Source organism: Castor canadensis, chromosome 1 (genome assembly GCF_047511655.1).
Source record: "Castor canadensis chromosome 1, mCasCan1.hap1v2, whole genome shotgun sequence".
Classification (NCBI taxonomy): domain Eukaryota; kingdom Metazoa; phylum Chordata; class Mammalia; order Rodentia; family Castoridae; genus Castor; species Castor canadensis.
Window position 1 is genome coordinate 164,230,381 of NC_133386.1, and position 23,685 is coordinate 164,254,065.

The 23,685-nt window shown below is 33.7% G+C and overlaps 1 protein-coding gene across 2 annotated transcripts in view; it reads left to right on the top strand.

Annotated features, from left to right (window-relative positions):
• Ano3 (anoctamin 3) overlaps window positions 1-23,685 on the top strand; it is a 286,849-nt gene that overhangs the window by 102,511 nt on the left and 160,653 nt on the right. The window contains exon 4 of one of the 2 annotated variants that reach the window (XM_074043012.1): window positions 6,171-6,289. In XM_074043012.1, the coding sequence (XP_073899113.1) occupies window positions 6,171-6,289 (119 nt within the window). Of the gene's footprint in view, window positions 1-6,170; window positions 6,290-19,638; window positions 19,789-23,685 lie in introns of those variants that run through there. The other variant, XM_074043020.1, reaches the window with a different exon arrangement.

The following is a 23,685-nucleotide window of genomic DNA, read 5'->3' on the forward strand; positions in this document are numbered from 1 at the left end:
AGGCATGAGTACTTTAGAACTACAGCTTCTCTTCTAAATGGAAATTGATCATATGTCCTAATTTTGTTTTTAGAGTACAAAGTACCAGGTCGGGTATTGTATTAGGATTTCCAAACACCAACAGGCTTTGATACCTGACAAATACATCTCATTAATGGCTTTTCTTTTCCAATAGCTTTTCTTTTTTATAGTGTATTACTTTGTGCTGCTTCATGAGAGTATTAATGATGCAGCAGAGTTACTTGCATGTGGTCATCATTTACTTAAGGACTGGTATTTCTCATTATCCAAAATGAGAGCTATGAAGGAAGGACCATGGTTCTGTTGTTTCAGAGCATATGTTTCCACTAAGGTTGCCTAAGAGAATGTGTGTATATTATGAATGAATTCTATCTTTCCAACCAGCTATTGGTCAGATCATTCTTGTGTCCGTTAGCTGTGGGCCTGTGGAATGTTATTTTACCTCTCTGATCCTCAGTGATCTCATTTTTAAAATAAGAATCCATGTTTTGAAGGATTTTTTAATTGAACGAAGAAACATAGCTCCATCACAGCTCCTAGAACATCAAAATGGTCAACAAATACTTGTTAACAAACTTTTTAGTACTCCCTCACTAAACTTATCTTTCACACCAAATTCTACTGGATCCTGAGATTTCTTTGTCAAACAAATATTTCTTCATAGTTTGTTTACCATCAAAATATGATGCTTGTGACATAGAGGGAAAGCAGCAATTTAGTGAATTCTTATTACACGAAAATTTTCCTGCCTCATCTCTCTTAATTCTTATAGTAGCTCTTTAGGTTAGGTAATGTTGTCAACCCTTTTTTACATGAGGAAACTGATTCTCCAAGAGAGAATAATTTGTCAAATGACCAAAGCTACCCAATGGGGAAATTGAGACTCCAAACAAGAAAGTCTTAACTCCTGGCTCTCTCCCTTCATCATATTAGGCAAACAGGCCTATAAAATAAAAAGTGGTTAGTCATGTCCATGTGACACTCATTTTCCAAGATTTTAAGTATCAGGCTGTAGCAAAACAGAATGTTAAAGTTGCATAGCAAAATGTATTTGGGGGGAATGATTGGCTAAAAAAACTAATTAAGCTGGGAGACTTTAAATATTTGTTTTTTTTTTCTTTCACTTGTTTTTTGGCATCTTCTTACAGCTTTTAATTCTACTTTTCATAGTGATGTCACAGAGCCAGGGTGCTATTTCAGTGTGTACTCTCAACATGTATACACACACACACACACACACACACACACACACTCATACACACTCTCACAGAAAATAATTCTACAAATTGCTGATCCACCTGACAGTGATTTTGAGATCTTGATGTAGCTATGTCATTCATTAATATTGGAAGTTCCAATACCATTGCCTACACTTTTCTTCTGGAAAATTATCTGCTGGAAAATGACAAGGACACAGAAATCCACGCTCATATGCTTATTTTGCTCATGTCTACACCACAAGGGGAGAAGGAACAGTAAACTTGGCCAAAGTACTTCATGTTCATATATGAAAATAGAATAATGGGAGCAAAATTATTTTTAAATGGGGAGAGGGGATAAGAGAGTAGTAGAGGGGTTGAATTGATCATATTATATGCATTACAAAATATCATAATGAAACCCCATGTATAGTTAATATATGTTAGTAAAAAGAAATAATTTTAAAAGAAATGAAATATGCATGTTTCACTGTATAATTTGAGTTCAACCAACCAAAACATATTTACCTAATCTTGTTGTGAAATCAACATTTTGAGTGTTATGAGTGACTCCCTGGGAAGTGATTCATGGTAGAAGGTAAAGGCATTTGTTTGCTTTATATAACCTCACTATTTTTTTTTATGGAGTAGTTATTTTTCTTCTTGAAACAATTATTTCCAGATTAGTAGATGATAATTTTGTTTTCATTATATAACCAGTTCCACCAGTTTCCATAATTTTGTCCTAATGGTGTTTCATATTAAGATGATAAACTTTCTACTAATGCTCCCAACTTACTTAAGGATTATGGAAATAAGAGAATTATATGAAAAATATAATATCTTTCAGTTATGATGGCCTCACAGTCACTCTAAATCTTTTCAGTTGTTAATTGGACACATTCGATAAGTCCCCTTACTTTAAATTTCTAAATACAATCAGAATCTGACCACTGCTCACAGCATTCACTGCTTTAAGTGATATAGTTGGCTACCTTCTCTTGCTATACTGGTGCAGTGACTTCCTAACTGGCCTCTGTGCTCAAAGTCTTGCCTCTTTATGGTCTGTTTCTACACAGCAGTTACAGGAAGCTTTAATGAAAAGACAATTAAATCTCAACACTTCTCTGCTTCAGTCCCTCCAGGGTTTCCCATTACATTTAAAGTACAAACTTACTGCAGCCTTCAGAAGCCTTACAGAATCTAGGTCTCTTCTCTCTAGGCCTGTCCAATGCTTTCTTTTACTCACCTTGCTACAGCCAACTTAACCCTCTTGTATTTCTTGTTCATGATAAGCTTGTTCTTATCCCAGAGCCCTATTTTAAAATAAGCAAAATTCACACCAGCATCACTTTCTGTCCCATACTGATTTATTTTTCTTCATAATGCTTATCTTTAAACACCCCACCCACTGTATTTCCAAAGGGCAGAAGGCTTGTCAATCTTTTTGACATTTGTAACACCAGAGTGAAGAATAGTTTACATATAGTTGGTGCTCAAAAATATTTTTAGGATTAATGATAGGGCTGATAAATGAATATTAGATTGAGCATATTCACAAACATACATGCACACAGACACGCACAATCCTTTGGAGACTATTGTAAAATCAATCCACTGCTTTGCTTTCTCAATGTTATCCATCACTGTGAGATTTCTCACCTGTTGGGAATCAGTGCTTTGTTAATTTCCTCTGAATGTGATACTCCTTTTCATTTGACTGCTATTGGCAAACCTTTATGTAGAACAAAGTCCATATTGCATTTTTAACATTTATTTTTAACTGGAACATAAAAAACTGTATATTTTAATGTGGCACGATATAATGTTTCAATAAGTACAATGGTTAAATCAGGTTAAATATATCTATTTCTCCAAACATTTATCATTCTATGGCAAAAACTTTCAAAATCATTCTAGCTAATTGAAATGTACACTATGTTGGTTTTATCTGCAGTTATCCTACTATGCAATAGCACACCAGAATTTCTTATCCTATGTAATTGGAACTTAGTATCCATTCATCAGCCTTTCCCCATCCCCTACTTTGTCTCAATTTCCTTCACCTCTGGTAACTACCATTCTCTCAACTTCTAGGAAAATATAAATTGTATTATTTATGATAAAGATTTTCCAAAGTAATAAATGTATTTTTCCTTATTTCCCCTTCCTTCCTTCACTCCCTCCTTCCTTCTTCCCTCTCTTCTTCTTCTCTCTTTCCTTTTCTTTCTTGTGAATATGTGTTCTACAGACCAAGATGTGCTAGATTCTGTAGTAAATTAAACACATACTTTAGACACTAGAAATAATTGATTTCAGAAAAAAAAGTAAAGAATACAAAAGAAATATAAGAATAAAGAATTAAAAAGAAAGAAGGAATAGAAAAGAAACAAGGCAAAAAGAGAAGAACAAAAGGAAAACTGATGTGATAGAATTAAGAAGAGAAAATGATGAGTGCTAGTTGGGACAGTGGGTGGAGGGAAAGCAGAACTTAAAAGTCTTCAGGGATATGTGATGTTAGGAAGGTATTTCATACTTGAGTAACCCTTCCTTCTCCAAAATGCTAATAATGTGAAGGTATGAAAAATAAGGATAAAGCTACATAAACCAACTAAACAAATCAACAAATAATTTATCTAAAAATTACTTTGGGAGTGGGATAGATGGTTTAAATACATGAAGTTTATCTGTAGGTCTAATTTTTTCTTGTTCATGGGAAATGAAAGGCATTCATTAATAGAAATTATCATTTATCTTGATAAACATTAAAATAGTAATTAGTATTTAGAGACTACAGGACCCTTTGTGGGCTTCATTAAAAGCCTCTCTTATAAATGAAGAAAAGGAAAGAAAACCATAAGGCTAGGAAGTGGAAGACATTGGATGACACATGGCATCTTGTGACCCACAGCCAGTGTACACTCCCAATAGTATTTACCCATTGCTGTTCAATCACACAAAGATTTCTTGCTTGCTGTCTAATATCAAAAGGAAGAAAAAGGAGGGGAGAAGGGAGAGAGGGAGGAAGGGGGAAAAAATAGAAACATTAACCACTTCATACCTGGCTAGTTGACAATGTTAGGGTTTTGGGAAGCTTGTCCGATAAATTAAGTTAAAGCATTCAGTTTCAGTCTTATTTATGTAACAGTTCAAAGAACTTCAGATTATGTATTTTTTTATTTCCTCTTTTTCAAACATCCTTCTTCAGTTTACTTGTATGACTCACTGCCTCACCTCTTCAGATCTATTCCCAAATGTCTCTACTATTCTCTTTATTAAAATAGCATCCCCCCCACTGCCTATAACACCACATCCTTCCTCCACACCTCATTTTTTCTCCATGCATTGACCATAAGCATAATAAATATTTTACTTAATTTTTAAAAAATTTGTTCTCTTACTTGAATGGTATATAATGGTGAGGTTGTACATCTTCATCTCCTAAAAGAATTGATAATCATAAGTATTTATAAACAATTGTTGAATGGATGAAATATAGTTTTATTAAACCTAGCAGGAAAGTTATACTATATTTACAAATATCAACTTTAGCGTTCTATCCAAACATGTTTCAATTTTAGATACCCTTCTTACTAGTTTAGTGACTTTTTATGGTATTTGATATCTATGTGCCTTAGAGGTAAAATCATAAACACTTCATTTAATTGCAATCAGGATGAAAGGGAATAATGCATACAAAGTTTCTGGCTCATAGCTGTACTGAGAAAATGTTAACTATTAGTGAGTGTTAGATATTATTAATAGGTCTAGATATAGCTACTAAATACTTAGAGCATGGTAATGTAACTGCTTGTTAACTGCACGCAAAGACTTTACATGGCATAACATATCCTATTAAGAAATTAATGTATATATTATAAACAAAATTGTTTTTCTTTCCTACAATAAGTTAACAGTTGAACTTTTGAAGACACTCTTTACATTCTTTCAAAAATTCATGTTGATAGGTATGTCTCCTCAAGACATCTTGTTTTACTGAAAAGGCTAAATATATAGTAATGTGTCTGTTTTGGAATTTGAAGAAATATTTGCATAATGTGAAATATGAATTTTGTAAAGTATATCAATAGTTCTTGGTTATACTTACAGCTGCCATAAAGATTATTTTATTTCATAGTATTACAAATCGGCTATAGATTTCTGAATTTTCATAGACATCTTTATATATAATTGATACCCTTTATGATTGCAATAGTAACAATGTTTTCAATGTTTTCTCTCATCTCTTTTTTTGCAGTTGTATCTTCCACCTCCTAATTTTTATCTTTCTTATAATGATTGTCAACATGTCTTTTATGGTTTTCTCTACCTTTCACCCAAATTCATGTTTATGAAATTTCTTAACTATTTTTTATGGTCCTGGGACTTGAACTCAAGGCTTTCACCTTGAGTCACTCCAGTATCCCTTTTTTGTGAAGGGGTTTTGAGTTAGGGTCTCGGGAACTATTTGCCCAGGCTGGCTTTGAACTGCAATTCTCCTGATCTCTGCCTCCTGAGTAGTTAGGATTACAGGCATGAGCCACTAGTGCCCAGCTCTTCTCAACTTTTAAGAAAACAAATTCAAAATTAATGTAGCTTTAAAGAAATTAAATAAATGCTTAAGAATCTGTTACATTTTTACAAACATATCTATGTACATGATCAAACGAGATGATGTGTCAATGTAGTTTTGTTTCTAATTTTATTTTCAAGAACGCTTAAGTACATTCAATAGCACAGATGCATTTGGTTCTTATAAAAGTCACTGTCAGCTTACTACAATAGCAGACAAGCTTCTGTGTGATTACTATTTTTGTGCTTATTCTTTGGATGGATGGATCATTTGAAAATTATGCTTAGGTAAACACAAGAAAATAGAGATTAGTACATTCAAAGAAAAAAGCAAAGGAAAGATAAAATTGGATGCAACATTTACTTTCTTTTTTGTAGCCCTAGGGAAAGATAAAGTTTACATGGATGAATCAGAGCACGCTAATTATGACCGATCTCGTCTCATTAATGACTTCGTTATCAAAGATAAAGCTGAATCCAAGACAAAATTATCTAAGGTAATACTAACTAAATTATTAACACGTCATTTTTAGCATGTAACTTTGAAAACCTGTAAATATTGTATATCATTGGTTTGTTCTGGGTAATATAAAGAACATACAGGTTGCTGGGTGCTGGTGGCTCACACCTGTAATCCTAGTTACTTGGGAGCCTGAGATAGGAAGATTCACAGTTCAAGTTCAGCCCGGGAAAACAATTTGAACTCCCCAACCCCTAACAAATAGTTGGAGAGACTCTGTAAGTTGTGACTCAAGCAGTAGAGCAACTGCTTTGCAAGTGGAAAGCCCTGAGTTCAAACCACTGTCCTAACAACAGCAACAAAAGAACATACAACAGACTAATATGTATATTTAAGGATTCAAACATGAAATGTTATCTATGGATATATTTCTTTATATTTTGAAATAATTTTTATTTTATTTTTTAACACGAAGCTTACCTGTAGGTTTAAATATTTATTCTTTATTTTTTGATTGACACATAAAATTGTGGATATTTATGGGAACAATGTGTTGTTTCAATAATATATACACTGTACTGATCAAATCAGAGTAATTAAAACATATTATTTTAAACATTTTTCATTTCTTTTTTGCATAGAACATTCAAAATCCTCTCTTATAGTTATTTTGAAATATGTGGTACTTTATTGTCAACTGTAATCACTCTAATGTGCAATAGAACTCCAGGATTCTTTGCTCCTATCAAACTATAACATCATACCTGTCAAACTGAATTTTTTAAAATATTTAATGTGAAATACAAAATTGTTCAGTAATAATTATCTTTAGTGCATTATTCCCTCATTTCTCATGTTTTTTTGAAAATCAGCAAGGTTTATTACTAAACTTATGAGCATGGATTTTTAGTATAAAATGAACCAAGATTTGAATTGCAGTTCCATTAATTACTAGTTGTAATAACATGACCAGAGTAGTGACACTCAGTGAACCTTATTTTCCTTATCTGTAATACCGAATTATGCTGTCTGGCTGACAAAATTCTTTTTTGTTACTTTTGTACTAGCGTGTATTAATTGTGAAAAGGGGCTTCACTTTCATGTTTTCATATAAGTATTAGAAGTATTTTGATCATATTCGGCCCCCAGACACCCTCTCTTTTTGCCCTAAGACTTCTTGCTGTTTCTCCTACCCAAAATAGTCCCCATTTTATATTCATTCTCTCTATGTTTTAGAAATAGATTATGCATATGAGTGAAAACATGCAACATTTGTATTTATGAGTCTGGCTTATTTCCCATTGAACATAAAATGGATCAACCATATGAAAATGTATAGGTCATAGTAAAAGTTTATCATATTCCAAACTTTTTATAACAACTTGGGGGTTGAAAAGCATCAACAAAATCATAGTTCACCAACAAATGAAAAACTAGAGTTCAGCATTTAAAACTGTTTACTCCCACAACTCCACCATCTCTCAAACAAAAGTTTTCATGGACTCCTCAAAGCATCTGAGTGTGCCTGTCCAACACCAAATACCAAATTGATGATGTTTCGTTTTGTCAATTGCAACAGACTCATATTTCCCTCTTGATGCTCTATAAGACAAATTTTAGCTGAGTCCAAGCTCATTTTTCTCCATCATTTTTTTCCAGTTGATTAAAAACTACTAGCTTTTGTCAAAAACAAATTGGGATACTTACTTAGGTCAAAGAGCAACTATATGTCAGTGTTCACTGCACATAATCACGTCCTCAAGTGTAATTTTCTGTGTGATGTTTAATTCTGTTTGGCTCAGATTAGTTTTCTATTAGTCACCACCAAAGCACTTGTGAAGAAATGTAGGGGAATTTAAATATTGCTGTAGTATCATGAATGAGTCCAATTGTTAATGAACAGATTCAAGGATAATGGTTTATAACAAATTTCTTTTGATTTTTTTTTATTGTTGTGCTAGGTGGGGCTACATTGTGGCATTTACAAATGTTGTGCAATATATCAAATATATCATACTTTAATTCACTCCTTCCATCATTCTCTTTTATCCCCCTTTGTCCCATTCCTAGAATAGTTGTGTGGGTGTTGTTAAAGGTCACTGTTCTGTGATTGTCTTTATAAATCAGGGTTTTGTTCCTCTGTGTTCACTTCATGTGCAGCCTCTGTCTGATCAGCAAAGGAGGTTTAGAAAGCCTCATCAATCTGTAAAATTATTTCAGCTGAACTGAGAGACAGAGTCATAAGAAAAATTGAGATCTTGTTGCTTTAATGTGCTTATAGCACCAATTGGAAGGCTAAAACAATATGCTTTAAATGATTAGGAAATTAACTAAGATTAAAGTCTTTTTTATTTGTTTCTCTACAATTTACCACATTGCCTTCAATGATTCATTCATTTCTACTCACAGTAGCAATTTGACATTTCATTTGTATTTGAATTTTAGAATTCTGAAGTTAAAATAATTAGTAAACCCTGAGTGAACTTTCTGATATTCATAGTAAAATAGAGAATGTAACAGACAGAGCAAAGTAGTTCAATCCAAGAAAATCCCAGTCAAATGTCCTACTGAATATGATTGATTACCTGCTCTTCGACTGCTACATTTCTATTAAAACTGTAGGAAAAAAAAATGTTGAGTCACCTGAAAGAGTCACACTTCCAGTTTCTATCAAAATATGTCCACTTTTATCCATCTCATACATTAGACTGCAAAACAAATTCCATTTGAAAAAGGAGGTCCAATGCAAAAAACAAAACATGTTTGAAAACCATGTATCTGGTAACTTAAGAAGCTTATCTACAAAACCAAAAATAATCTGCTTGGAAAATGCTCCTTGAGTACTTAGTGAATATCAAAAAAGCAATGACCTTAATTTCCATTGTTTGCATTACTATGTGGAACACTTCTCTTAATACAACTTACCATGAAACTATATGTGTATATGTTTGTATATGTCAAGGCATACAGGTTTGAAGTTGGAATGTATGAAATTCACAATCTTCATTCACTGGTGACTAAAAATAGCAGCTATCATATGGTTCAAATGAATATACCTACACACGCACATATACTTATGTATATGTGTAAAGATTTTTAATGGTATTACTAAAGATCTGTGCCTTAATGTATCACTCAGTTGTGAGACTGATATTTGTACTGGCTGTAATGTGTCCTGTGCATATTATGCAATGTAACCAATAATTTACTTTTTCGTAGTTAGTTAGTTGCAAAGAGACCATTTTCATATAGAAAGCAACTAACAGGGAGAAGAAACTTGAAAAGGGGAAATTAATGTCTAATTACTAGATTACAGAAAAAAACAGATCTTTCTTACAAAGTTTGCTATGAGTTCTGAACTAGGATTAAAATAAATAGTTCTAAATTTTCCAAAGTGGATTCTTATGTTGAATTTAGGAAGCAGCTCTATTGAGCTTGCCAAATGCAAAAACAAAGAAATCCAAAGATACATTGCCAGGCACCAATGACTCATACCTGTAATCCTAGGTACCTGAAGAGATCAGGAAGATCACCATTTGAGGTCAGCTCAGGCAAATACTTTGAGAGACCTCATCTCCAAAATAAGTACAGCAAAATGGCCTGGAGATGTTTCTCAAGCAGTAGAATGCCTACTTTCCAAACATCAAGCCCCCAAAACAATCTTCAGTCCCACAAAAAAAAAAAAAAAGAAATCCATAGACACATTTGACTAGTTTTCCAGATATTGTATACATAAACTTTAAATGTGTTTGAAAATTTCATTTGTAACCATCAGAAAACATTTCCATAGTAATTTTGTATAAGAATAGTGAATTTTTATTTTCATCATGAATCCACTGCTCATGATAATTTAATAAACTAATTACATTTATAAGTAGCTAGTTTGGTTTAGGATTAATCTTCAGAACAAGGATTGTACTTGTGTCTTTGATAAGGCTAGAGCACACAAGGGAGGTATTAGGATAGGTAAGAAACCCAAAAAACATGATAGTATTTGATGTCCTCAATGCAGAGGAACTAATGCAGAAACTTTAAAGCAACAGAGGCCAATAGGAGAAGGGGACCAGGAACAAGAGAAAAGGTCAGTTCGAGAAGAATCTACTTAGAATTTAACAAATATGTACATGAAAGCAATGTGAGGAATCTCCCTGTATAGCTATCCTTATCTCAACTAGCAAAAACCTTGGTCCTTCTTATTGTTTATACTCTCTCTTCAACAAAATTAGAGATAAGGGTAGAACAGTTTCTGCCTGGAAGCAAGGGGGTAGGTGGGGAGAAGAAAAGGGAGGGGCAGAGGGGGGAGAAATAACCCAAACATTGTATGCACATATGAATAAATGAAATAAATAAATAAATAAAATACACAAGTGATGACCAAGAAAAAAATAAATAATGAACTTTTAACACGTGCTATTTATACTGAAATCCCTCTTTTAGAGATTAAGAATATTTGCAATAACTGGTATTAATAAAGCAGTAGGGTTTATTGGAAAGCTACTATATGCAAAGCTTGGCACTCGATAAAGAAAATGGCAAAAACTTGACAGCTTCTCTGATCTAAGTATCAGAGGCAGTTCAGGACATAGGCATGCACATCAACAGAGAAAGAGAGAATGCTCTGGGAATTTGAGATATCACTAAATAAAGCACAAGTCTGCATTCAACTAGTCTCAAGCATCAAGCAGAAGTCATATTTAAGGGTCCCAGAGACACTGTGGAAGATGGAAAATTGGCCATAGTTCTTTCCTGCCTGTGTCCACTGTTTTTGTAAGACTTCAAATCTCCTCTCAGTAAGAGCTAGAGATTATTGAATTGGCCTAATTTGACCAGTAAACTGCTACAGAACTGATATGATGCCAGCAAAGGGCTTTATACTCAAAAGATCTTGCACGCCCATTCTTTTTTTTCTTTGTAATCTTATGTCTACCAGGCCAACACGTGGAGCTAGCCATGAAGAGGGTGAGAGAACACGTGTACCAGAGTATAGTGAGCACAGTTGCCACATTTGAGACACAGCTATGAAGGAATTCTACAGTAAAGGCCAGAAACATTACATCTGTGAGAAATGCTAGCTGGGACCAGAACTACCCAGCTGGGCCTAGACTATACTCTTGATCTTGAACTAAAGGATTGCTTTGGATACATTGTTTCTCAGCAAGAGATAATAGAAACAACCACAAAGGGTAAAGGACAAAATCTTGGCTGATACAGTGATTATTAATATAAACAGTAACTAGGAAGATTTGAAAAAATTGTCTCCAATTAGTTATCAGATACTCGTATCACTCATTCAACTCTTCAGAGCCTAAGCATATTTTATCAGTATGGAGTCTGAACTCAGGGCCTCATGCTTGCTAAGCAGGTGCTCTTCTACTTGAGCCACTCTACCAGTACCAAAGCATGTTTTAAATAGTATAACTTAAATCATATGTTATTTCAGCAACAAATTTAAAATTTTCTGAATTGATTAATCTTTTTAAAACTCTATTTATAAAAGTGTTTCTTTGTGAAAACATTAAATTAGGACAAAATTCTAACAGATTACCATTAATTGAAGCATATAAATGTATGTTACTCTCAGCCACAAACACCTGTTTAAATTGGGGAAGAACCATTTTTTAAAGACAAGTTTGTTTTCTTTCCCAGATCTTAAAAACAGGCTCCTCCAAACCTGTGAGACCAAGAAATTTCAGGAGGGAATTTTGTAATGAAAGAAAAGGAACATTGTTGTAGATTCATAGTCTGGGGCACCTGGGCTGACTGCATGTCAAGTTCTACTTAGTTTGGGTAAATATTGTCTTTATCTGTCCCATTAATATAGACAGCACTCTAAATGGAACTTGAATATAAGGTCCTATACACAACTGTATGATCCTCAGAACTAGAATTCCTCTTTCCTTCAAGTACTCATGTCTGAAATACAAGTTTAGGCCTCTTGACAGGGTCTAGTTAGTTGGAAGGAACAAACCTATGAAGCAGAGTCCATGACTTCTGTCATACATGTTAATGAAGAATTGACTCCTGCCCTATTACTTAGGATGCCAAAATTAACTATAGATGTTGCCAATTATGAGTTTGGGAATATGAATCTATTACAATGTCTTCTCCTTTGAAAAGATGTTTTATATCCAATCAGACAAGAAAGAGATTTATAAACCAGGAAAATCTTGACATGAATATTCCAGTAGCTCATTAAAATTAAATCACAAGTCCATTCAATTTGGCTGTGGCATGTGACATTAGCAGATGGTGTTCATAATTTACTAAACAGGTAATAGGAATGATTTTTTGAAGACTAGATATACTAGTCACAGGGTGGAAAGGTGAGAAGGTCTTTAATGTCTTTTACAATGCTCCTTTCAGATAGGTACTGCTAATGATTTTGTTTTCCTAAATGGCTCTTGTCCTTCAAATCATGTAAAGTGTTTAGTGTTCTGAACTAGCTATTGCAAGTTTCTAAAATTATGAAATAGTGCTGACTTAAACTATAAAATGATTGACTAAACTTGGCCTTTGTAGCTGCTTTTACTTGCAATATTATACATAAGCTAAAATAAAGTGAGCCCTCCATATCTGCCAGTTCTATAACCCTGAATTCAAATAACTATGAGTGGAAAATATTCAGAAAGAGAAAATTGCATCTGAATTGTACCTGTAAAATTTTCTTTTCGTGTCACTTGTCCCTACATAGTACAGCATAACAAATTGAATAGCATTCATATTGTCTTAGGTATTATAAAGAATCTAGAGATGATTTAAAGCATGTGGGATGATGCTAGCACCACACTATTTTATAGAAAGGACTTGACCATGTGTAGTTTGGTATTCTTCAGAGCCCTCCTCAGATACTGAGGAGTGACTCTGATAAGAGAATAAATTCTGTTTGCATTTACTGAAATAAATAGTTTCTAAGGAAAACATCAAAATCTTCCTAACTTTAGGACCTGACATAACACTTTTTTATATATACATCATAATATCATTGTGACAAATTGATCCTAAATATTTAATTTTCATAGCAAACATAGGACACACAGAAAATCATATTGGTTTATTAAGCATTTTGTCCAGTGTCTTAATTATATTTTCTTGCCTAATACTAAGAAATATCTTTTTTTTATTGTTTTATTATTCATATGTGCATACAAGGCTTGGGTCATTTCTCCCCCCTGCCCCCACCCCCTCACTTACCACCCACTCCACCCCCTCCCTCTCTCCCCCACCCCCTCAATACCCGGCAGAAACTATTTTGCCCTTATCTCTAATTTTGTTGAAGACAGAGTATAAGCAATAATAGGAAGGAACAAGGGTTTTTGCTAGTTGAGATAAGGATAGCTATGCAGGGAGTTGATTCACATTAATTTCCTGTGCTTGTGTGTTACCTTCTAGGTTAATTCTTTTTGATCTAACCTTTTCTCTACTTCCTGATCCCCTTTTCAAGAAATATCTTTCCAGTATCTCAAGAGGTACCCAGAGCTACTTAAAAATCTTCCTCTCAGTGTCTTTTACTCCCATTTCCTTGTGGGGAGCTGGAACTGTTTCTGCCTTTTTCTCCCACTTCTCCCTGCTTTATTTTGCTATGCTAAAATTAATACTTGCTAAAATTTCAAAAAAAAAATCTTCCTCTAATAATAAGGAGAGCATTATCCTTTCTTCAACCACTGGAGGTCTTTTCTCCAGTATTTAATTATATACCTAGACCCCAGACCCTTTCTTAGTAAAGTGTGAGAACTTATTCTATGTGACTTATTCTACATGCTTTCTGGTATAGATTGTTCAGAAAATTTAGTATAAGATTGTCTAAACTACATTTTCTGTGGATTGCTTAAACCCAAATGTTTGTGTTTGTGTCTAGTATATTGTATATTTTGTGATAAATGTAGCATTTCAAATAAGTAAAAAAAAATCATTGAGCTTTTAAAGCATGTGCAAATGTTCTCACAACAACTTGTCAAATTTTAGGAAAGGGTTAAAATATTTTTAGATACCTACCTCACAACTTATGCCAAAATGAATAACTGAAGAACTAAATACTAATAAATTCATAATGAACACATTGTAAAACAAAAAAATTACTTCTCAGACTTTGGGCTAACATCAAACATAAAAACAAATCAACAAAACTAAATATAAGCATTGTGGTAATCATAGACTAGAAAAATGACCTTTATAGTAGACTTTCTAAACTGATGACACAAAAGTCCTGACAATTTAGACACTGAATATATATCAATGTCAAATTATGATAAACAATCATAAATAAACAATTTCTGACATAATAGAATTTGCATGCTGAATGAGTGCTATATTCTTAGTCTACAAAGGTGCCATTGGATAATTTATAGGTCCAAAAGTAAAAGTGAAAAGCTATTTAATTTTAACATATGAAACACAAATGTAATCAATCTTTTTTTGAACGAACTTATAAAGCATTTTCAAATGCCTGAAAAAGCCAAGCAGGATGGTGCACACTTGTAAACCCAGCTACTCAGGAGGTAGACATAGAAGGCCAGACCAGGTTCAAGGCCAGACCAGGCAGGAAGTTAGTGATACCCTACTTCAAAATCAAGCTGGCTGCTGTGGTTCATGCCTATAATCCCAGATACTCAAGAAACAGAGGTAGGAGCACCACAGTTCAATGCTGACCCCCTGGGCCTGGGGAAAGAGCCAAGACTCTACTGAAAAGGAAAATAGTTAAAAGCAAAAAGACTCAATTCATGACTTATGCTTGCCTAGCGAGTATGAGGCTCTGAATTCAATCCCAAGTACCAGTAAAAAAAAAAAAAGAAAGAAAAGAAAGATGTGTACTGAATCAGACTTTCTGAAAGATGATTTGACTATAAGGACATTAAATTAATCTTGAAGTAAGGGCCTTAAAGTGACTTTTTACTTTGACCGTGTTCTAGGAAATCCAGAGAGTATAATTAAATATTATCCCTAATAACTATGTTTAAGAATGATTCTCACATTGTAATTGGGTCATTTAATGTTCAAGATTAGAATATGTCATTAAAATAGTAATGCACTCAAGCATCAAATGGGTGGCTCACACTTGTAATTCTAGCTACATGAGAGACAGAGATAGGGATGGTCACAGTTTGAGGCTATCCTGAGCAAAAAGTTCACAAGTTCCCATCTCAACCAACAGCTACGCATGGGTGCCTGTAATCCCAAACTATGCAGAGAAGCACAAAGAAGAGGTTTTTAGTCCAGGCTGGCCCAAGCATAAAGTGAGAGCCTATCTCAATAATAACCAAAGCAAAAAGGGCTGGCAGCATGGTAGAGCTCCTGCCTAGAAAGCATAAGACCCTGAGTTAAACTCCCAGTACTACCAAAGGAGAGAGAGAGTGAGAGAGAGTGCTATTTTGAACAGTAAACTTCTGAACTAGTTAAAAGATAATGGGAAATTTATCTCATTGTATAATTATATATCAAGAAGGTGGTTATAAAGGCTTTGGGTTTGATCCCCAGCAGCTCATAAAAAAAAACAAAAAAAAGTGTTTATAAAAAAAAACAGTGTGTGCAGAATGATATCAATTTATCAATTACATAAAAATATCTTTCCTTTTTTGAATCTTAGTGGCTTTATTTTATTTAATCACCATTTTCATTTTTATTATTTTTTAACTTTTATTTTTATTAGCATATTATTTGTGACATTTACAAAAGTACTTACAATATATCTTAGATTTACCCCCTCCATCATTCTCCTTTATCCTTCCTTCCTTTTTCTAACTCTTTTTCATAGAACAAGTTATTTAGAATTACACATAAGAAATGTTTATAGTATTTAGCACTGTATAGTAAAATTCAAATGTCATAAATTTTGCTTTAAGCTATGTGTATATTATCATTGCCAGTTTAAAGATTTCACTCAGCTAGTAAAGACCTGAACTATAATGGTTCTGTTTCCTAAAACTGCTTTTCTTTCTTGCTCCACTGGCAAGACAAGAGTAATTCCAAACTTCTCTGTTTTTGTTCAGTAAACTTTAATAGAAGCATTTCAGCCTCTTTCTCCTAATATGCATTGATCACTTCTTATGCATTATCTCATTCAATTCTTAAGAGAACTCAGTAGTACTGCTCTCCTTTAACCAGAAAGAGAACAAGACAAGAAGAACCATTTCTCATCCATGGCTCTGACTTTACATTAATAGAGAAGGGACAGTAGCATAGCTGCTTGATTCTAGGCCCCAGACTTTTCTCCCTGCAGTTCAATAGTTAACTATGAGAAATACACTCACTTAAGTGACTCATCCCTTTCTAAAACCTTGAAACTTTGCTCCGAAGTAGGAAGCTCTACATTTTGATAATTATATGGCTAGAACATCACAGAACTAGTGTGAACTGTTTGCAATTTACTCTTGTATCAACAAAAATCTAAAACTTGGCAAAGGTTGTTATAAATGTAATATTGTCAAACCTCAGCAAAAGTAGTTACAAAGGAAAATGGGTATATTCCTTAGAATTATACAATCATCAGATGACTAAAACTTTTTCAAACAAATTTACTATAGAATGGGAACTCTTCATGCCAATTAAAAAACAAAATAAAACAAAACTAGCCCATCCTCTACCTCCATAAATGCTCCTACATCTACCAAGGGTTATGCAATAAAGCTGATATACAGTTTGTCTGCAGTAGATCAAGGCATGGAGACATTTTAATTTTAACAGTAAAATTAAGGAAGGAATGGATTTGCTAGGGTAGGTTCCTTTAATTCCCTGAAAAATGATTTAATAAAACATGTGCCTATGTAGGAAGTTCTATTTCATAAGTAGTAAAAAGAAACAAAACAAGATGCCAAATATACTCTCTCTCCTGACACTAATTTTTTTGTAATGAGGTAAACAAGAAGCTTCCCAAATCACTAATTTATTGTCTTTCCACGAGTGCGTAAGAGTTCATCTTGGGAGGTATATCTTCTCAGCCTCCCTAGAGGATTTTAGTTCTAAAATGAGAACACCAACAACTTGTCTGCAGAAATTTTACATACATATATGGATTTGAAAGTTAATTCAGCAAATTTATGTGTGGGCATGTCAGTTAAATGGTGCACAGAAATGTTCTATTTGACTCTTACATTCAATCAGTTATAGGCTGATGTCAAACCAGTTCTCTAATTGCTCAGACATGAAGGCAGCTAGAAAAATCAGATTAGAAACAACTTGAGCATATTAAAAGTCAAATCAACTTCATTAAGGAGATCTCTCATCAACAAGCCCTCTAGGTCCTGTGTGCCTCAGAAAGAAATACTGCATTGGAAGCTTTAAAGTAAATAATACTGGTGATATTAAATCATCAATAGCTAACATTTATTAAGGACTTTTCAGGAATTTTGTTGATGATGGCTTCATTCTCATTCATAACAACTATAAAAGTTACTCTGATTGCATAGGTGAGGAAATGGAGGTTCAGATGGCTGTGTTTTCATTTAACTTGTCAATAATAGGAAGGAATCAAACACAGTCCACTATGCTGTCAGCTACTCTGTGACACTGATGATGGAGATACAATCAGGGGGTTATAGAAGCTATCAGAGAAGTGTATAGAGTAGTGAGGAAACACAATCACATTACTAGGAAATGATCGTGTACATTTGGGACCATGAATATTGTGAGTTCCTTAATGTTTTATGCTTAAGAAGAAATGACAAAATTGAGGCTCCTGTGTTTAGATGGTGATAAATTACAAAATACTTATTTGTTCCTTGGCCCTTCATCTCTCTGTGTCCTCTCTCTGTATTCACTTTGGTATGCAGACTTCTTAATTCAGCAAATAAGTCAACTTATGAATATTTTGAGCAGTTATCACAGTTCTCGATGGAGAAGAAACTGTCAATGAAATAAAGCACTATTATGTTTATTTAATAATTTCTGATGATTGTAGCCATTTTTTTCCCATTTTGGGGGTGAGGCAGAACTGAAATTTGATGGGTTAGAAGGGTGCTCCGTCACTTGAGTTACAAACCCAGCCCTTTTCAATTTAGTTGTTTTCCTAATAGGGTTTCATATTTTTGTCTAAGTTGACTTGGACTGCAGTCCTCCTGTTTATACCTTCTGCATAGCTATGATAACAAGTACTTGCCATCATGCGCTGTTTATGTGTTGAGATGGGTCTTACTAACTTTTTGTCCAGTCTAGCTTCGAACCACATCCTCCTGTCGTCTGTCTCCCAAGTGGCTGAGGTTACAGAAGTGAGCCACCATGCCTGACTGTAGATTTTTAAATAATTCTTAATTATTTTGTTGAGGTAGTTGATTTCTTGAAAAATACAAACTGGGATTCCAGGTGATGGTTCCAGTCATGAGAACCTATTGATTTTATTAATCACTCAATTTCAGAGGCCTTTTAAACACAAGGATTATAGTTGCCTACTATGTGTTGTTTAAAGATCTAAAACTCGTGTGTGAAATTAAACTTTCTACTTCATACATCTGCTGGAAAATCAATTTTTAAGCATGCTGATTAGTTCAAGGTCATGTCCATTAACTGTTTGCTTCTAAACTTCAGTGTCTGGTCAGTCCCAATTACAAACTGCCCTGTGGAGGCTTTCTTGACAAAAATAAATGTAATCCTCTGTTACCTCATCATGTGAATGTTAACCTCGTGGGGGCAAAGTGGTCTGTATTTATTTATTTTTAACTAACAGTTAAACTTGTTGCTCTCAGATTATAATCACATCAGCCCAGAGCCAATATAATGCAATGTCAGGCTTCACAGGTGCAGGATTTTTCAGTACCCTTCTCTAGTGAACATGAAAACAAAGCAATTTCCTGTAAATGCTTACAAAAGAGGACTGGTAGAGATGAACCAATTTGGGTTGTAATACATATATACATGGAAACAACACAGGGAATTTCCCTGTATAGCTATCTTTATCTCAAACTAGCAAAAGCACTATGTTTCTCTAATTGAGAAAAAAATACATATAAAAAAGGTGGAAATTCTAGTGAATTTCACTCAGCTATCAAAACATGGCACTTGTTTCACCAATAAAAAAGTTAGTGTTTTCCAGATCCCTATTATTCAAACTGAAAATATCTTCCCTCCACCTTTTGTGTTACTCTACCCAGATCATTCAAATAACATTTGCACTAGATTAATAAAACTTGGCAGCAAAAAGCATCAAAATGCCACTGGCATTATATGATTAACTGTCATTGTAGGTGAATCAGAAATAGACACTATTAACCAGTAACACAGGAAGGCAGCCCGCTATTCCACCCCAGAACCATCCCCTAAAAATAAATTAGTAAAAAGCAATACAGATATTCTTATGAAGTGATGAATTTCTTCTTTCTTTAAAGTTATTATTCAGACTCAGGCATTTAGAGAGTTGTCTAAAAACCCTCCAGTAAAATGCTTTGTGCAGCATTCAATGTGTAAGACTCCAGCTAATGGAAAAAGCAGGCGGTGGAAAGGAGAACTTACAGTTGTCATGCTGAAGCGTGCTTTAAAGAAGATTGTCATTTGAGACTTTGTTGTCAGCAATGAAGGATTCCAAATGCAGCTGAACCCAGAATTCGGATTGTGGTATGTTTAAAAGTGTATCAATCTAGGAACTGCATATTCCTTTTCTGTTTTCTTAAACATAATATAGAGAAGAAGCTAATTAAGTATTATTTATATAGCATTCAGAATTGTGAATGAATGTATCTGTTATTTCAAAATATTTGAAATTTGTTTTGAGAAATAGGAAATATGATCTTAATATGATCTAAATGTATTATTTTTGTGGATTAGTGTATGTTTCATGCAAAACAATTGCCCCTCTCTGATTCTTAGACTGTCTTTAAATGTATTTTATTATTGAGTCCAGTGAAATATTCACAAATTCTACTTTAAAATAGTTCTTGATTCAAAATTACATAAAGTATTATTATTTGCAAAAAAAAGTGTTTTCTAAATGGTTTTAAGAAATTATTTTATGCAAGATTTTTGTTAAATAATGTCAATCAAAATAGAGAGTCAGAAAACATTGATTTAATGGAGCATATCTCAGAATTACATGTTAAAAATAAATAAATTACACAGGTAAGAATTTAACTGGGGTGTAAGCTAGGGAACAAGATGTTCTTAACTTGCTATCTTTATTTCTATGGTTTTAAAGGTGATAAAAAATTTGAATTTGTCCTGCTCTTGTTTTCATTTCTTTGTTTAAAAATGTCAGATAATTCCATTTGGATATCATAACTTTAATTTCTACATCTACACTCAAGGTTAGATCACTTAAAATGAATAATTATTGATATGGAAATAAGTGTTCTTTTCTTGAAGTAAAATAAGTACTCAAAAATCCCTTGTATGGTATTTAAAATATAAAAAATCAGTAAGCAGGAAAGGAATTCTCTGTACATTAATTCTACTAAGAGGATATTTAAAATTCACATATTAAAAATGTTTATTTCATTGAGAACCCAACAGAAAACCATAGTCTAGGTTTCATCATACACTATTCTACTGAAAAATGTCTGACTTTGGTTCTTCTTTAGAAAAACTATAAAACCAATGATTTTCAATAATTAAAAATGGGTGGAGAGAAGATAGTATAAGATATTTTAAAGAACAGCCCTTAGTGTACGCAATTATTTACTATATGTACATTCAACCAGCATTTTGCTTCTGTCTTATCTTTAGTGGGTTTTTTTTTTTTTGCATTTTAATGAAGCGTTTGCATTTTTTTATTCTTTTCATGTATACATGTCTTATTGTATGGTGTTTAGGGTCATACTTTACCCAGTGTGCAGGTCAAATAACTCAGATGTTTTATCTGCATTCTTAAATTCAATGATTAATTTTCTGTCTTCTTTGTAACCACATGGTATTGTGATGCTTATTAAAACATCTTTATCTAATAGGATACTCCAATGTGAAAAACTAATGATTCTCACTTAAATAAGCTAAAATCACTATAGAAAAAATTTATCTCAAAGGCAGAAGATCTCAAAAAAACATGTAGATCAAATTGTTGTTTGAACCATCTTGAAAAAAGTTAAAATGCAGTTTTTCTAATTGTATTCCTGGCTTAATTAAATTAACAATCAGCTATCACTATAAAATAGCTTCATATTTGAGGACTCTTTAAAGAAAAGTATATGCTGTATAATTATATTTGATATTCATAAGAAATATCTATGTTTCACTATCCTGAAAACACATTAATAAGCAGAACTATCACTAATTGCTAGACAAAAGTGTAGAAAATTTTTCCTTTGGTACTTTTTCTTCAATAAAATTAGAGATTGCATTCAATGAAATTTAAAGCTCAATCTTTCATTCTAAGAAATTTAGACTGCATTAGCATTTATATATACTATGTTTGCTTTTTTGAACAATGGTTGTCAAACTAGTGAATATCATAATTACCTGTAGTGCTTTTTAAAAAATAAATAACTGGGCTTCTGATAACAATAAGTCTGGTTGAGGCCTGAGAATTTTCATTTTTAACAGTTGTCCAGGTTATGCTGAGGCTGCTTGTGTAAGTACCTGGTTTGAGGACCACTGCCCTAAATCTCCCCTTAATAGCTCCAGTTCACTATGTTCCAGACTCTTTTCTAAGTCTTGGAAAACACTGGTAAATAAAGCTGGTAAAATCCCTTCACTTGCAAAGCTTATTGTTTAGTGGAAGAGTCAGAAGATAAATAGCCAAGGCAACACATGAACATCTATTTACAAGTATTCCTAAGTGGGTGCAGCAGAGAGGAAGGGGTGCTACCCAGGTGACCAGGAAGCAGCTTCTTATAAGGTGAGTATTAAGAGTGGGAACTGAAAGAAGAGAAGTCAGTAAAGGGAAGAGTGGAGAAAGTGGCATCCAGGAAGAAGAGTGGGATGTGTTTATGTGTTTATGTGTGGGTAGAGTTTATGTGTTTGAGAAACTGCCTTGTGGCATGTGTGGCAGGAAAACAGTCTGAGCACAAAGACTGCTCAAGATGAGAGGAGAGAGAGAGAGGTAAGCAGAAGCAGTGCTGCAAGGGTCAATGATATGGAGAGTTGTGTTATTGTTCTAAATTGAAATAATTTTGAACATATTTATGTTTTCATAAGGTCACTATGCCCCTGAGGGTAGAAGTGGGGTGAACTTTCACAGCACATTTGGAAATCAAGGGTAGTTTGGCCATGAGTGGCTGTAGGTGAGGTAAATATAGCAATTTCCAACATCTAAATGTGGAAACCACTTAGATATCTAAACAAAGAGGTGGCAGTTATTTTAAATGACAATAAGATTGATTACTTGATGACAGAAATGAGTGAATAAACAGGTTAAATATCAAAATTAAAATCATGTGTGCAAGTATATATGTGAGAGATCAGTAATAATAGTAGGAGTATGGTGATTTTCAAATTCCCTTCTATTTTCTGCAATAAGAAAAAATGAACATCATTATAAATATTATAAATTCAAATAATTTATTGAATTTGAGAAAACAATCACAAGTTGAATTATTAATCACTGTGTGTGTGTGTGTGTGTGTGTGTGTGTGTGTACATACAGTCATGCCAAGCAATATATAAGGTATGGTGGATACAAAATGAAAATAATACAGTTCCTATCCTCAAGAAATATGCAGTTTACTGGTGACAATAATAATAAGGGCTTTAGCGGAATGGAGCTTAGATGTTAGAGTGAATAAGTTCTTCTCTCTATAATTTGACAGGACTTCCAGATGCCAGTTGCTCCTATCATAACCTACCCCTCAATAGGGTGGGAGTACACTCACCTTTTCTCTGCCCAGTGCCTTTGCATGGGACAATTCCTCTGCCTAGGAATGCTCATGCTCAGCCTTCCATGCACTTGGCTAGCACTCCAGTCACATATTTCTCACTTCTGAATAAAGGCTTTTGCGATTTTATTTTCTTTCTCTTTTACAGGACAATCACTTCACCTTTGCTATCATAGCTCTTGTACTCCCTCTCCACCTTGGCACAAATCACACCAGATTATAATTATATGTCCTTTGGTCTTCCTCCCTGACTAAATTACTCTCTGTTAAAGGAGGGATGTCAGGAAGAAGGAAAGCAGACTTGCTTTAAAATTAGGTAAACTGTTTTGATCAGTTTTACTTCTAGAAATTGCATTAATAAAATAATTAGAGAGATTGAGAGACATATTAACAAGTATATCAATTGTATCATTATGAGTCATAGCAAAGAATAATTTAGCAGGATAAATCTAAATATCCTTCAGCTGAAAGTAAATAAATAATGACATATCTACAAAACTGAATAGTGTTCAGCTATTTTAAAGTGCAATGGAACAAGATCAGTGTGCACCATTAATTCCCAAGGGGACTGATGACACAATTGATAAAATATTAGAATTTAAAATTTTGCCATCCCTACCCCTGCAAATGTCCATAAATGTGTATATGTCTGTAACATGAAACAAGAGCTAGAATTTTGAATTCTAGAAAACCGTCTCTCTCTGCAACA